The sequence below is a fragment of the Oncorhynchus keta genome, chromosome 25 (assembly GCF_023373465.1).
Source record: "Oncorhynchus keta strain PuntledgeMale-10-30-2019 chromosome 25, Oket_V2, whole genome shotgun sequence".
Taxonomy (NCBI): Eukaryota; Metazoa; Chordata; class Actinopteri; order Salmoniformes; family Salmonidae; genus Oncorhynchus; species Oncorhynchus keta.
This window is the reverse complement of record NC_068445.1, coordinates 17,937,891-17,954,197: the sequence shown is the minus strand read 5'-3', so window position 1 is coordinate 17,954,197 and position 16,307 is coordinate 17,937,891. Positions and strand designations below refer to the sequence as shown.

Genomic DNA, 16,307 nt, shown 5'->3' with positions numbered 1-16,307 from the left:
TGTTTTGGGTCATTGTCCTGTAGAAAGCGCAAACCAGATGGGATGACGTATCGCTGCAGAATGATGTGGTAGCCGTGCTGGTTAAGTGTGCCTTGAATTCTAAATAAATCACTGAAAGTGTCACTGGCAAAGCACCCCCACACCTCCTCCTCCATACTTCACAGTGGGAACTACACATGCAGAGATCAACCATTCACCTACTCTGCGTCTCACAAAGACACGGCTGTTGGAACCAAAAATCTCAAGTTTGGACTCATTAGACCAAAGGACAGATTTCCACCGGTCTGTCATTTCTCTTTGCTTATTTGAGCTGTTCTTGCCATAATATGGACTTGTTTTTTTACCAAATAGGGCTATCTTTTGTATACCCCCCAGAAATACACACAAATGAACTTTTAACAAGGCACACCTGTTCATTGAAATGCATTCAAAGGTGACTACCTCATGAAGCTGATTGAGAGAATGCCAAGTGTGCAACGTTGTCATCAAGGAGACGGGTGGCTACTTTGAAGAATCTCAAATATAAAATAGATTTTGATTTGTTTAACACTTTATTGGTTACTACATTAATCCATATTTGATATTTCATAGTGTTGATGTCTTCACTATTATTCTACAATGTAGAAAATAGTAAAAATAAAGAAAACCCCTTGAATGAGCAGGTTTGTCCAAACTTTTGACTGGTACTCTACCTGTGTCCATATTGTCCATGAGTTTTTAGTAGATAGACCATATGGTTTAATAGAAAATAGCCTAATTAATGAAAAAAGTACCTAACGTGCAATGGCATTATTTCCATTTAACTCTTTAACTCTTCCAACTATTGACCTTTTTCACAAATGCCATCAGTTTGACAAAATATACATATGGACACAGAAAAATGTAATAAAAATATATATGAAGGATATTTCATGCTGTAACCCTCATTTAAACACCAATGGAATTCATTAAGTTGAGGGTTTTAAGGCTTTGTCATTCTATTTTGTATTTAAGAAATGACCATTATTCACCGCTGTGCCCTCACTGTCCCTGTTATCTCTCCTAGCGACCTGTCCAACAACCGCATTGGCTGCTTGACTCCAGACATGTTCCAGGGACTCACCCAACTCACCAAACTGTAAGCAGACTAAATGACTGACCATATAGCAACACATTCCAGTGTAGTATTGTGGGTACGTAGTACAGTGATAGTGATTAAACATCTGTCTGGTTTCTCCTGTTAGGAACCTCTCTGGGAACATCTTATCTACCTTGGACCCAGGGGTCTTCAAGGAGCTCGCCTATCTTAAACTTGTGTGAGTACTGTTCCTTGCTCCTAACTGCCAATCTTCGGAAGTGATATAAATGCAATCTTGGCAATCTGATGACATTTTTCTCCCTATAGGCTTAGTTTAAGCAATGGACAGCCTTTTGTCACATCTGACATGTTGATCCTATAATGGACCACCAGAGAATAGATCTGAACTGTTGGGCAACATGCCGTTAGAGGGAAAGTGCACCCGCTCCTCAGTGTAATCTCCCCTGATGAATGCTGTTGTAAAACACCCTGCTTTTTCTCACCAGGAACTTTAACTCTGACTTTCTGTCATGTGACTGTGGGCTGCGCTGGGTGCCGGGTTACTTTCGCACCAGGACAGCCCGGCTGGGGGACGAGACAATCTGTGCTTATCCCAGGAACCTCCATGGAAAGCCCCTGCGTGGACTGAGCGAAAGTCAGCTGAGCTGTGGTGAGTGTCTGTCAGGAAATTGAATGCATATGAATGCGGTGGTTCACCACTATCCCCCCTCAAATAGTATGAAAACGTCACTATATGAATGACAGAGTCATTGTTTTCTCATGGTAATATTGTGAGATGAGGTAAGTGTTTGTGAAAAGTAATAAGCTGTGAGTGAGCAAGTGGAAACATGTAAGAAGTGCAATAAAAATGCAAAATACCAATGTTTTGCTGTCTCCAATAGCGTGTTTTCTATTGTATTTCATCTTCCACTCAGTAGTCTGTCTTTCCAAGTGCACCAGTTAGCTGTGTTGTGCCTCCTCTGTGGTCGGCCTTTATGATTTGGGGCTGTCTGCATCCAATATTCCTAAACAAGCAGGCTCATAATGGCTTCATCTGAAATATTTAGCTGAGGTTGTGTAATGAAAGAGCAGCAGAAGTAACCCAGAGTGATTTGTTATGGTCTCATCTGCCTTCCCTTCTCCTGGCTGTGCTGTGTGTTCCTCTCCTCACTCAGATGGGCCTCTGGAGCTGCACACCCTGTCTCTCCTACCCTCCCAGCGCCAGGTGGTCTTCAAGGGGGACCGGCTGCCCTTCCACTGCACTGCCGCCCTGGTGGACAAAATCACTGCGCTGCACTGGCGCCACAATGGCCAGCTGGTGACCTCTGACCCTGAGCAGGGCGTCAGTCTAGAGACTAGCGTGGTGCATGACTGCACCTTCATCACCAGGTAATGTTACAGTACTGAGGGGTCCGTTGGTATATCTGTCGATCCCAGCACTCTTTTCTTACCTTTCATTGCACTCCTCAATTGTCATATTTTCATGTTTTTATCATAAAGTTAAATATGTTTTTGATTTAGTAATGGTTTATGAGGCCAGTGTTTGGTTCTCATGAATTGATGGGAAAAAAACTGTTTGTTTAGTTTCTGCTGATAGGACATGAGGTGTAGTGTGCTGTCTGGGTATGTGTGATGGCAGTGACTGATGTACTGTCTCCTCGGTGCAGTGAGCTCATCTTGTCCAACGTGCATGTTGAGGCCAGTGGAGAGTGGAAGTGTGTGGTGGCCACTGGGCGGGGCAACACCTCCCGCAGCGTGGAAATAGTGGTGCTGGAGAACAGCGCCTCCTTCTGTCCGGAGGAGAGAGTCACTAACAACCGGGGAGAGTTCAAGTAAGGAAGAAAACAATAATTCGCCTCTCCAGAAACTAAATCCACAATAATAACAGTCCTTCTGATTAAAACATGCTGCATCCTCCTCCCTTGGTGTTTTTTTCTAGGTGGCCCAGAACCCTGGCAGGTATTACCTCCTACCAGTACTGTCTGCAGCTGCGCTACCCCTCCCTGTCCATGGGGGGTACTGTGGAGCAGAAGCAGGCATCACGATACTGTGACCGCTCAGGGAGCTGGGAGGAGGGAGACTACGACAACTGTCTCTACACCAACGACATCACACGGGTCCTACACACCTTCATCCTGGTCAGTACCAGGGGTGTACTTGGGCTGTCCCAAGTTCATTGAGCCCAGTACCTATGAAATCAAAATATGATACATATATTATGGTAGTAATATTTAGTTGTTGCCTGAAAGGTAAATGTGTCAAAGTAACAAAACATTTGAGTTATTTGTTTTAAAATAATCATACTTCTCTCTTTTTTCCAGATGCCCATCAATACCTCTAATGCAGTCACTCTGGCACGTCAGGTGCGCACGTACACCATGGATGCATCCAGTTTCACTGACACTATGGACGTGATGTATGTGGCCCAGATGATGGAGAAATTCATGGAATATGTCCGACCATTGCGAGAGGTGGGACGATGAGATCTTTAATCCCTCAATGCATGTTTTTAATTTTTTGATTTTGTATCTGCGTTGTCTTTAATTGGAAAGAGTTGATAGGGACTTTTTGACTTGAATATTCATGATATATTCATTACCTTATGTCCATGATTAAGTTTCTTTCTGCCCCCTGTGTTTATGTAAATGCCTGTTATTCTGTCTTCTTTTTCATATTTTTACCTGTGTGTATGTATGTGTCAGCTGTCAGAGATGCTGGTGGATATGGGCAGTAACCTGATGCAGGTGGATAATCAGATCCTGGCCCATGCCCAGAGAGAGAAGAAAGCCTGCAGCTCCATAGTCCACTCTCTGGAGACTCTGGCCTGGCCCCAGCTCCACAGCCATGCTCAGGACCTCTCCACGGTACAACAACCTGCATTCCAACATGTTTTAAGGTTATATATTATTTTTTATCTAACAGTCCTAAATGTAATCAACGTTGTTAACCCCCTATAGCTCTCCAAGAACATTGTAATGGAGGCCCATCTTATCCGTCCGGCCCACTTCACTGGCATGAGCTGCACAGCTTACCAACGCCGGGAGACCTTGTTAGGCAACCTGGGCATGGAGGGGGCAGAGCCCACCCACGAACAGCAGCTCCGCTTCCGCTGCACCACAGGCACCCACAACACCTCCATAAACAACTTCCCCATGAAGGTAAGCACTGTCTCCGTCTCCCACACCCAGACCTGAACCCAACCTTACCCACAAACAGGACTGTAGTTGTGTGTCTGTGGTACAATGGCAGACAGTGCATATGGTTGTCATTAGAGGGAACACACCTCAGAGCTTGACCTACTGGAGATGGCATGGATCTGCATTTAGCACAGTCATTTACAACAGCTGACATGAAAGAGGGAGAAAATCCTGAGGTTTTAGATTTTGTCTTTTGGTGTTTGAAATTTCTGTTCCGTATTCCATTGGGTTAACAGAGTCAAATATAGGTGAAAGTAGGACAGTAAAGAATGAATGGTATGATTCTCTCTCTCTCTCTCTCTCTCTCTCTCTCTCTCTCTCTCTCTCTCTCTCTCTCTCTCTCTCTCTCTTTCTATGTTTCTCCCTCCCTCTAGAATGCTGTAGCCCTCGCATCTGTGGTTCTCCCTGCCTCTCTGTTCCCCCCGGACGCCCCGTCAGACTGTAAGCTTCAGTTTGTGGCGTTCCGTACAGGGAGGTTCTTCCCTTTCTCAGGGAACTTCAGTGGTCCTGGAGAGAACGCCCGCAGACGCAGTGTCAACAGCCCTGTCATCTACGTAGGCCTAGGTGAGGGAGCAGCTATAATACTTTTATTACACAATTCAACAAATTTACAGAGATAGGTCAAACCTGGTTATTTTAAGACAATTACAAAATACAAATGTATGCGCTGGTGACAGTGATAGTGATGGTCATCTCCTCCTTTGTGTGGCAGACGGGTGCAGTATGTGGAACCACTCGGAGCCCATCTTGGTGTCCCTGCGCCACTCAATCCCGGGAAGTGACCCAGTGGCGGCCCACTGGAGCCTGCAGGCTCTGCAGCAGCAGCAGGGGGGATGGAGCCAGGAGGGCTGCCTACTGGCCCACACTGACTCTGCCACCTCGACCCTGCGCTGCTCTGTACTCAGCAACTACGCCGTGCTGCAGGTAGGGCGGGAGCACATTCTAGGATCACTCACTTATTCCCAGAGACACATGCTGGATGTAATGTAATGATGACTCTGCACAACACGCACTGCACAACACGTCAATTGCCGTTGAATGTGGAATGAGGGAAAGCTCAGTTTGTTGTTTTGGAAAGTTCTGAAAGTCTATTGAAAAAGTTTGGTTACTAGCTAGCTACCTTTTGAGTTTGGATCCTGCGACGTGGTTGGCTTCAGTTGCTGGGACCTCTACTACCTGTCCAGTGATCCTGCTGAACAAGGCTGGGTCTGAGGAGCTGCTTGGCGTAGCAGATAGCCTAGCTGTTAGCTAGCTGCCTATAGGGCAAGTGGGGTTTTCTTGAGGGCTTGAGTGTAGCCTGCGATGTGGATAGCCATTGTGGCTGGGACCGTGGATTGTCCCGGGCTTGTGGCTGTCTAGATCCCTGCTGTTTGTTGTTGTTGTTTCCAATCCTCCCTGCGACCTGCTCTGTCTGGAACTGCGTGGGAGTAACAGCTACGTACCGGTGAGGACAGTGGTTTCTCTATCACAGGTGAAGGATCTTTTAATTAAACAAAAAAAGTTCTACAAGCAGTTGTTACAACAACAAGAAAAAAAACTTAAAGTGTTGTGTCCAAATACTGGTGGAGTCAATTAATAAAATAACGGATGACCTGAACATAGATGTCCAGGACCTGAAGAACAGTTTGCAGTTCTCCCAGGGTCAGCTCGATGAGTTTAAACATTTGAACATCTTGGCCATGTTCTGTTATAATCTCCACCCGGCACAGCCAGAAGAGGACTGGCCACCCCACATAGCCTGGTTCCTCTCTAGGTTTCTTCCTAGGTTTTGGCCTTTCTAGGGAGTTTTTCCTAGCCACCGTGCTTCTACACCTGCATTGCTTGCTGTTTGGGGTTTTAGGCTGGGTTTCTGTACAGCACTTTGAGATATCAGCTGATGTACGAAGGGCTATATAAATAACATTTGATTGATTGATTGAGAATGGCAAGGTGACAAAAATCTGTAAGTCATTGTGAGAGGACATCAGTTCTGTATGTGAATCCATGATAACAATGACGGAGAAATCAGATTATCTCGATGACAATCAAGGCGAAACAACATTGTTGTGGACAGAATTGCAGAATCTCACATAAAAACACCTAGACTAGTCGTGGGAGGTTCCGGACTGTGGCCCGTCGTTGGAGGTTCCGGTCTGTGGCCCGTCGCCGGACGCTCTGGACTGGGTACTGTCGCTGGACACTCTGGACTGGCTAATGTCGCCAGACGCTCTGGACTGGGTACTGTCGCCGGACGCTCTGGACTGGCTAATGTCGCCGGACGCTTTGGACTGGCGAGGCGCATGTAGGCATGGTGCGTGGTGCGTGGTGCCGGAACTGGTGGTACCGGGCTGGTGACACACACCTCAGGGCGAGTGCGGGGAGGAGGAACAGGACATACTGGGCTCTGGAGGTGCACAGGAAGCCTGGTGCGTGGTGTTGGCACTGGTGGTACTGGTGGTACTGGGCTGGTGACACACACCTCAGGGCGAGTGTGGGGAGCAGGCACAGGACGTACTGGACTGTGGAGGCGTACTGGAGCTCGGGGATTTGAACTTGCAACCTTTCAGTTACTAGCCCAATGCTCTAACCACTAGGCTCCTCTGCCACCCCAATGAGGCAATGATCGCTGAGATCCTGATTGAAAACAGCAGCGATGTATTTGGAAGTTGGTTAGGATAATATCTATGAGGGTGCCCATGGTTATGGATTTAGGGTTGTACCTGGTGGGTTCGTTGATAATTTGTGTGAGATTGTAGGACTGTCGGGGTCTTAAGCATATCCCAGTTTGGGTCACCTAACAGAACAATCTCTGAAGATAGATGGGGGGCAATCAATTCACATATGGTGTCCAGAGCACAGCTGGGAGCTGAAGGGGGTCTATAACAGGTGGCAACAGTGAGAGACCTATTTCTAGAGAATTTAAGTTTTAAAATAAGAAGCTCAAATTGTTTGGGAATAGACCTGGAAAGTATGACAGAACTTTGCAGGCTATCTCTGCAGTTTATTGCAACTCCTCCCCTTCGACAGTTCTTTCTTGACGGAAAATGTTGGAGTTGGGGATGGAAATCTCTATTTTTGGTGGCCTTCCTAAGCCAGGATTCAGACACGGCATGGACATCAGGGTTGGCGGAGTGTGCTAAAGCAGTGAATAAAACAAATTTAGGGAAAGCTGTATCGGTACCCGTTGGATGCAGTGATCACAATATAGTGTCTATTTCCAGGAAAGCCAAAGTTTCAAAGGCTGGGCCTAAAATAGCATATAAGAGATCGTACAAAAGATTTAGCTGTCGATGATGTTAAGAATATTTGTTGGTCTGATGTGATTAATAAGTAACATCCTGACGCTGCACTTGATGTATTTATGAAATTGCTTCTTCCAATTATTGATAAACATGCACCTGTTTAAGAAATGAACTGTTAGACCTGTTAAGGCTCCATGGACTGATGAGGAATTGAAAAACTGTATGGTTGAAAGAGATGGGGCAAAAGGAGTGGCTGCACATCAAATTGAGAAGTGATGTGACTAAACTCAAAAAAAAGAAGAAACTGTATTATGAAGTCAAAATCAGTGATGGAAAGAATGATGAAAAAAGTCATCGTACTCATGGATAAAAATAACTAACAATTAAAGAAAAGCGCTGTATGTTTCAATTGTGTAAAGTAGTGTGGGAGAGGTGGAACAATTATTGTTAATGACAAACATCCTGGCATTGACTGTCACGATCGTCGTCAGGGAAAGGACCGGACCAAGGTGCAGCGTGGTGAGCGTACATTTCTCTTTATTTTAAATGTCGCCAACAAAACAAGAAAAAAAAACGACAGTGACGCTTACTAGGGCTATACAGGCCACTAACAAAGACAACTACCCACAACTAAGGTGGCAAAACAGGCTGCCTAAGTATGATTCCCAATCAAAGACAACGATAGACAGGTGTCCCTGATTGAGACCCATACCCGGCCAAACATAGAAACAGAAAACATAGAAATAAAGAAACTAGAATGCCCACCCTAGTCACACCCCGGCCTAACCAAAATAGAGAATAAAAGCCTCTCTATGGCCAGGGCGTGACATTGACAATTTAGATGGAAAGCTACTGTAGCTGACTCTACAGCCACTCCTATCTGTCATGACTTTAATCTGAGCCTAGAGGAAAGTATTTGTCCTCGGGCCTGGAAGGAAGCAAAAGTCATTCTTCTATCAATAGTGGTAAAATGGCCTTTACCGGATCAAACAGCAGACAAATCAGCTTGTTGCCAGCTCTAAGCAAACTGTTGGGAAAAAAAATGTTTGACCAAATACAATGCTATTTCTCTGTAAACAAACGAACAACAGACTTTCAGCGTGCTTATAGAGAAGGGCACTCAACAAATGACTGATGATTGGTTGAAAGAAATTGGTAATAAGAAGATTGTGGGAGCTATACTGTTAGATTTCAGTGCAGTCTTTGATATTATTAACCAAATCAAATCAAACTTTATTTGTCTTATGCACCAAATACAACAAGTGTAGACCTTACAGTCAAATGCTTACTTACAAGCCCTTAACCAACAGTGCAGTTCAAGAAGAGTTAAGAAAATATTTACCAAATAAACTAAAGTAAAAAATAATAAAAAATATGCACAATAACATAACAATAACTAGGCTATATACAGGGGGTACCGGTACCGAGTCAGTGTGCGCTGGTACAGGTTAGAGGTCATTTGTACAGTAGGGGTGAAGTGATTATGCGTAGATAATAAACATTGAGTAGCAACAGTGTACAAAACAAATGGGGGGGTCAATGTAATAGTCTGGTGGCCATTAATTATTCAGCAGTCTAATGGCTTGGGGGTAGAAGCTGTTAATTAATGAGCCATTTGGTCCAAGACTTGGCGCTCTGGTACCGCTTGCCGAGTGGTAGCAGAGAAAACAGTCTATGACTTGGGTGACTGGAGTCTCTGACAGTTTTATGGGCTTTCCTCTGACACTACCTATTATATAGGTCCTGAATTGCAGGAAGCTTGGCCCCAGTGATGTACTGGGCCGTATGCACTACACTCTGTAGCGCCTTATGGTCAGGTGCCAAGCAGTTGCTCGACCATAACCTATTGTTGAGAAAACGTATGTGATGGCTTTTCAACCTCTGCCATATTGTGGATTCAGAGCTATATATCTACAATAACTCAGAGGGTTTTCTTTACTGGAAGCTTCTCTAATGTCAAATATGTAAAGTGTGGTGTACCACAGGGCAGCTCTCAAGGCCCTCTACTATTTTCTATATTTACCAATGACCTGCTACTGGCATTAAACAAAGCATGTGAGTCGATATATGCTGATGATTCAACCATATACACATCAGCAACCACAGCTAAAGGAAGTCACTGAAAGCCTTTAACAAAGAGTTGCAGACTTTTTTGGAATGGCTGGCCAGTAATAAACTGGTCCTGAACATCTCTAAAACAAAGAGAATTGTATTTAGTGCAAATCATTCCCTAGGTTCTAGACCTCAGCTGAATCTGGTAATGAATGGTGTGGCTGTTGAACAAGTTGAGAAGATTAAATTACTTGTTGTTAACTTAGACTGTAAACTGTCATAGTCAAAACATATATATTCGATGTTTGTAAAGATGAGGAGAGGTCTGTCTGTAATAAAGGGATGATCTACTTTTTTGACACCACACTCCATAAAGCAAGTCCTGCAGGCTCTAGTTTAATCTCATCTTGATTATTGTCCAGTCATATGGTCAAGTGCTGCAAAGAAATACCTATTTAAACTGCAGCTGGCCCAGAACAGAGCGGCACGTCTTGCTCTTCATTGTAATCAGAGAGCAAATATTAATACTATGCATGCCAATCTCTCTTGGCTAAGAGTTGAGGAAAGACTTACTGTGTCAACTTCCTGTTTTTATTAGAAACATTAATTCCAAATTGTTTGCTTAGTGAACTTACACATAGCACTGATACACACAAACACTTAACCCACCAGACATGCCACCAGGGGTCTTTTAACAGTCCCCAGGTCCAGAACAAATTCAAGGAAACATACATTATTATACATAGCCATGAGAGCATGGAATGCCCCTCCATCTGTTTAGCGCAAGTGAACAGGAAACCTGGTTTCAAAAAACAAATAAAGCAACACCTCACGACACAAATCATCTCCCCATGTGACCTACTTGTTGCATGTACACACACACTACATGCTAATGTTTTTAAATGTATGTAAATTGGAAAGTATTTTGTCTGTAATGTCTTTTTCATTGTGTCGGACCCTATGAAGACTAGCTGTAACTATTGGCGTCAGCTAATGGGGATCCTAATAGATCTAAATCAAAAATCACTTCACTGGATGAATGTTCATGTGCTTTTCTCGAGGTCTGGAGAATTTTATATCAAGCCCCGCAGTGTGGTCATTGCAAAGATATTAATAGTTCCCTTTTTCCTAGGAGGTTCCTGACTTCCCCCACTCCCCACCCATGTCAGTGAGCGTACTCCACCCTGTGGTCTATAGCTGTACTGCAATCCTCCTCCTCTGCCTCTTCACCATCATCATCACACACATACTACACCACAGGTACCGTGTGTGCGTGTGCATATGCGTGTGTGTGTGTGCGTGAGTCTGCTATCTGACCTACCCCACAGTGTCTTTATGTCCATCTAATGGTTCTCTTTGTTTTCTTCTTCCTCCTGCAGTTCTATAAACATATCTAGAAAGAGCTGGCACACGTTACTCAATACCTGCTTCCACATCGCTATGACCACAGCTGTCTATGCAGGAGGCATCACCCTGACCAGCTATCCAATGGTGTGCCAAGCAGTAAGTCCCTCTCCTCTCCTCTCCTCCCAGACCCAGCTAATGCTCTCTACATCTGGTGTGTGTAGGCTGTGTGTTTGACCCTGTGTGATTTGTGTCAGGTGGGCATCGCTCTCCACTACTCCTCCTTGTCTACACTGCTGTGGATCGGGGTCAGTGCTAGAGTCCTCTACAAAGAGGCGGTCTGGAGGATGCCACGGCAATCAGAGGGAGAGTCTCCTGTTCCAGCTACTCAGCGGCCTATGCTCAGGTAAGTGATGTCATCAGGGTGAGACAGAGTTTACTTTTATATGAGAAGGTTGTGAGTCATTGTCAAACAGGTCAACGGTTGAGTTGTGAGCTCATTGTGGGGCGGTATTTGAAATGACTGTATTCATGTGAACGGACACACAAACTGTGTCATATCAAAGACCACCATTGTGTTTAGAACCAAGGATCTTCTGTTTTAGAAAGCCTTGGAGGGAAAAACAGTAGACTACTGCTAAGGCACAAAAGAGTAGCAGTGACAGATGCAGAGTGCTGAGCCCAGAGCGGGGGAGGTGTGGAATGTACGAGCCAGGGATAACAGAGGTTAAGGAGAATGTCGTAAATCTGGCAAGGGTGACGGAGGGGGCGCACTGTCCCCTCATTACTGCCCCCCTCCCCTCTTCCTCCCCCTTTTCTCCCTCTACCCTGGTGCTCCCTGGCTGTGATCATGCACTGTACTGTTGACCTCTGTGGCTTTCCCAAACCCTTCTGTTGCCCACCGCCGCATGGGGTCAGCCCTCCAATGACGCCTATCCCTGTGATAAATCACAACCCCCCCAGCAGCCTGTTGCCCTTTGTTACACTTTATCAGCTAGCTCAGAGAGGCTGCCCAACTTACAGCTCAGTTCAGCTCAGGAGATCACTGACAGCTAGTCTAGGGATCACTACAGCTGTGAAATGTATGCTTGCTGAGAGAAAACAACAAAGGAGCAAAGCCCCTAAATCTCATACAGAATAAACATAAACTGAAATGTAATTTGTCATGCAGTCCTTGGGTTTAAGTTGTTGTTTCCAATATTGTGGCTGGGACATGATACTTCACATCTAAATGAGTTCACTGTCATTCCCTCTTGCTTTCTTTTTCATCTCATTTTCTTTGATCCCTGTAATTTGTGTATTTTCTGAATACAGGTTCTATCTAATAGCTGGTGGTGTTCCTCTCATCATATGTGGCATCACTGCGGCTGTCAATGTCAACAACTATGGGGCCAACAGCCCTTAGTGAGTGCTTCTCATTTTACCATTGAGCAATTGGCCCTTGACACAGTATATTTTGGTTTAGTGCTTATTCAAGAGCTGAATTTGCCATTTTTTATGAGATTTTGAATACACAGAGGTATCCTTCTTTGCTATGACCTTACTGACTTTTGTATTGTATTTTCCAGCTGCTGGTTGGTGTGGCAGCCCAGTTTGGGGGCCTTCTTTGTCCCTGCAGGCTTGGCGGTATTGGTCACCTGGATCTATTTCCTGTGCACTGTGTTTCGCCTGAAGCAGCGGGTGGCCAAAGAGTGCCCAGGATCCTCCCTGTCCTCTCCTGTGCCTGAGAGCCAGCCAGCCCTGGGTGGAAGCATTAGTCTCCTGTCAACAGACTCTGTGGTGGGGACCATGCATGCTGCATTGACCCCAGAGGACCAGTACTCCCTGAAGGTGCAGTTCCTGGTGCTAGTGGCCACCCACTTCCTGTTCTTGGCCGTGTGGGGCTGTGGAGCCATGGCCATGTGGCTGACAGGGCACAGCAGCCTGTTGTTTAGCTCTCTTTATGGGGTAGCTGCCACCGTGTCGGGAGTGTTCCTGGTGGTGCACCACTGCTTCCGACGCCTGGATGTGCAGGCCTCCTGGCTGGGCTGCTGCCCAGGGTATCGCCTCTCCCAGTCTATGCCAGTCTACACGCACACCTGCACCACTGTTAGTGGGATGCAGACCACCTCTGAACAGGGATCCCAGATCTTCGTTGGCTGCCATCCTCCAGAGGATCCCCAGAACTCCTCATCAGCCAGGTCCTCCTCCATCCCCAGTGGGATCAGCAGTGTAGGCCCTGGGCAATGCAAGCTTACCAACCTGCTGCAGGTGGCACAAGACAATACCAACAATGCCACTCATGCCCCAGCAGGCACCAACACCAGCACCAGTACGGACAATAACAACAAGCAAGCTAACAACCTGCTGCCCACCATAGGCTCTGTAGCCCCTGTCCAACCTCAGAGGAGGAAGGTCAGTGGCAGAACTAAACAAGGGATCAGCCAGTATCACCACCGAGGTGAAGGCAGAGGTCACTACCGACTCAAAGCCTTGAGGGCTGGTGGTGGAGGGGGCAGTATGGGAGCACTGGGGCCTACAGGTATAGAGCAGCACAACGCTGCCCATCCAGCCCACAAACAGGCCACTAGTGAGAACGGCAGCCTACATCACAGCCACTCTGAGAGCCATGCCAGCCCGCTAACCAACGGTAATGGTAGGAGAGTGGGGGAGACAGTTGCTACCAGCCCCTCAGAGGGTAGTGACGGGGGCAGCAGTGGCAGCCGTAAGCCCTTCCCTCTGCTCCCCTCTGTGGCCAGCAGGGTGGCTATGCAAGGTAATAGGCGGAGCGCCAGCCGAGACAATCTGAAACTGGCAGCGGCTGCAGAGCGTGAAGCTAAGCGCAGCTCCTACCCTCTGAACAACATCACTACCACTGTGCCAGTGGTTGCCCCTAACGGCACCCTCAAGAGCTCTGTGATAGAGCTGGAGTTGGACACAAGTGGCACGGACCATTCCCAGAGCTCTGTGGGCATGAAAAGTATGTGGAAGAGTGAAACTACAGTGTGACTGTAGCTCTTTCCCAGCACATGTCCACAGTGGACCCTGACAAAATTTGATATGATTGGACAGTTGTTATAGTCTCTTATGTCTATTCAGATTAATCCTGATATGAGATCCATGTGTGTAACTCAGACTTTCGTGTAAATGACATTAAAAGAATTGAACAATTCTTCTAATTTCAGATGTGGATCTCAAGTTAGGATTCAGATCATGATGAGTTTTTTCTTTTGAATGTGTAAAAGAGCTAGATTATGGGGTTGTGTCGCTTGCTACTTTTGTGTCCAGCCATTTAGCTTTCCATTACAATGATGGTATGGGATGTGTATGAAGACAACCATGTCCTGTACTCTCAGCTCTGTCACAGACATAACAACTGTTTGTTGGGTTTGCCATGAATTCAAGACCTGTTTTTTGTGTACTTTTGTTTTTCATATTTCAAACCTAAAATGCTCATTTATTCTACACATCACAGGAATTTTTACTAGCTATATTTAAAATCAACATAAGATGTTGATTTTGGATTCCTTAAGTAAAGCTTTATGGTTTTGTTTGTATTCTTATTCTATGCATATCGACTATGGCATGAAATGGAATCTAAGATTGGCCATTTCCACAGTATGGCTGTGCATTTCCTCTGTGAAGAATCTTTTTGCTTTTATTATATTTTCTTGTAGTATTGTGGGTATGTGGGCATGTGTGTGTGCATGTGTTTGTGTGCGTGATTCTCAATCTAGGATGAGAGAATGCAGTTTCTAAAACTTTTTTTACTAAATCGTATTGACTTCGATTCAAATACGCATCAGCACTGAGAGGGAACTCCTCCCCTAATAAACAGGATTGAACAAGTATCAGTATTTGGACAAATTAACTAGAGTGACCTTTCTTGACCCTGGCATGTACTCTGTAATGTCCATGGTGATTTCTTTATATGAACTTCCCCATCCTTCTTCATTTGTCCCCTTTCCCCTTACTGTGCTCTCTCCCCCTTGGAGTTTCAAAGCTCTGGATTTACAGTTATTTGAACATGGATGTAGACTGCCCCCTCCAGGATTTCAAACATCATTGTTCATGCACTGACATAAAGGGACGCATCAGTTTAAACCATGTTGAGTTTGCCATCTGTATCAGGAGGAAGGAGAATATGGTAATGAATGTTTTATTATGCAGTGAATAGCTCTGGTTTATATCACATGAACCAAGATAAGTGTTTACTGAAATACCCCCCCCCACACACACACATTCACCTCATAATCCAATGGCTTCAAAGCTTGTTACAGTAATCATCAAATACTTCTACACTATTTGTTTATGTTTATGTACAAAGCTCAGAGTAAAGGCAAAAAAAATGAATGACAGAATTCTGGTTCATTTATGCTACTTGGTTTTCTGATGTTGCTTCACACACATTATCATACAATATTGTGTAAAACCATATTATGCAATTTTGATCTTCAGTATTCTTTTAGTTTGTAAGAATGCAACAGCTCAGTTCATCTTAGATACGCTCTGCTAAACAACTCCAATGTATTCAGGGAAATGATTGTGCCAAAGAATTGTATAGACTAGCAGAGCTTACCTCAACGTCAGTGTTTAGCAAATGGGATACAATTCATAGATTGTATCCTTATTCTAGGTCCTGAAATCTCCCTTTTGGTCAATGATAATAACATGAAGAAGAACTCACAAACTCACAAAGCTCAGAGTTGTGTTAAGTACAAAGCAGTGGTTGCACTTACCTTCCTCATTATTGTCTGTAGACAAAACACCATGCATGTTACACTCATTTCCATTAGGTGTAAAATGTCAACACGTGCAAGAACACAATGGCAGAATGTGTCCTCTTTTTCACTAATGGTTACTCAGATTGTTAACATTTCATCCATTTACTAACATTGATCCCATTTGTCCTGAAATGATTTCCAAGTTTTGTGTCCACTCTCATCTCGAAATGAAAAAGGGAGATTTCAAAATGTTTTATGTATATTTATATTTCATTTGTCATAATGACATCAGTATGAAATAACTGTTTTTAATTCAATAATATATTGTTCAAGAAATTCAGACTGTGCCTTGTAAAATAAACTCTGATGCAAAGTAAATACAACTTTAGTATTTTGTCATTTATTCTCATACTGACGGGGCAATAGCCTTCTCTGATATGAACAGGAGGTGAATGCGAATAAAAGAGTTTGAGAAACTCAGTGACTGGATGTCTGAACACCAGCTGCTCCTGAAGCCTCTGTTCATATTAGCCTTTCTTTATGTTGTGGTCAAATTTGTGAAATCTTGCTCTCTATTAAACAAAGCTGAAACCTTTGTCACGAAACCGTTTTTATGACAATTAGTTATATTTGTGTAGACCTTTTTTGTTAAATTACATTTCAAATTACAATACAATAACAAAACAACATTAAAGTAAAATAATAAAACCACTACACTTTAATTGAGTTTCAA

At 44.5% G+C, this 16,307-nt stretch overlaps 1 protein-coding gene across 2 annotated transcripts in view; it reads left to right on the top strand.

Annotated features, from left to right (window-relative positions):
• Positions 1-15,957, top strand: part of adgra2 (adhesion G protein-coupled receptor A2) — a 49,534-nt gene extending 33,577 nt beyond the window's left edge. For both annotated transcript variants that reach the window (XM_052478769.1, XM_035736047.2), the window contains exons 5-20: positions 1,046-1,117; positions 1,224-1,295; positions 1,564-1,727; positions 2,233-2,446; positions 2,725-2,889; positions 2,997-3,195; positions 3,379-3,528; positions 3,760-3,921; positions 4,015-4,215; positions 4,629-4,818; positions 4,967-5,178; positions 10,660-10,787; positions 10,907-11,030; positions 11,129-11,277; positions 12,186-12,275; positions 12,440-15,957. In XM_052478769.1, coding sequence (XP_052334729.1) covers positions 1,046-1,117; positions 1,224-1,295; positions 1,564-1,727; positions 2,233-2,446; positions 2,725-2,889; positions 2,997-3,195; positions 3,379-3,528; positions 3,760-3,921; positions 4,015-4,215; positions 4,629-4,818; positions 4,967-5,178; positions 10,660-10,787; positions 10,907-11,030; positions 11,129-11,277; positions 12,186-12,275; positions 12,440-13,859 — 3,712 coding nt within the window. In that variant the 3' untranslated portion in view covers positions 13,860-15,957. The remainder of the gene's footprint in view (positions 1-1,045; positions 1,118-1,223; positions 1,296-1,563; positions 1,728-2,232; positions 2,447-2,724; positions 2,890-2,996; positions 3,196-3,378; positions 3,529-3,759; positions 3,922-4,014; positions 4,216-4,628; positions 4,819-4,966; positions 5,179-10,659; positions 10,788-10,906; positions 11,031-11,128; positions 11,278-12,185; positions 12,276-12,439) is intronic.
• Positions 15,958-16,307: the final 350 nt, after the last annotated feature.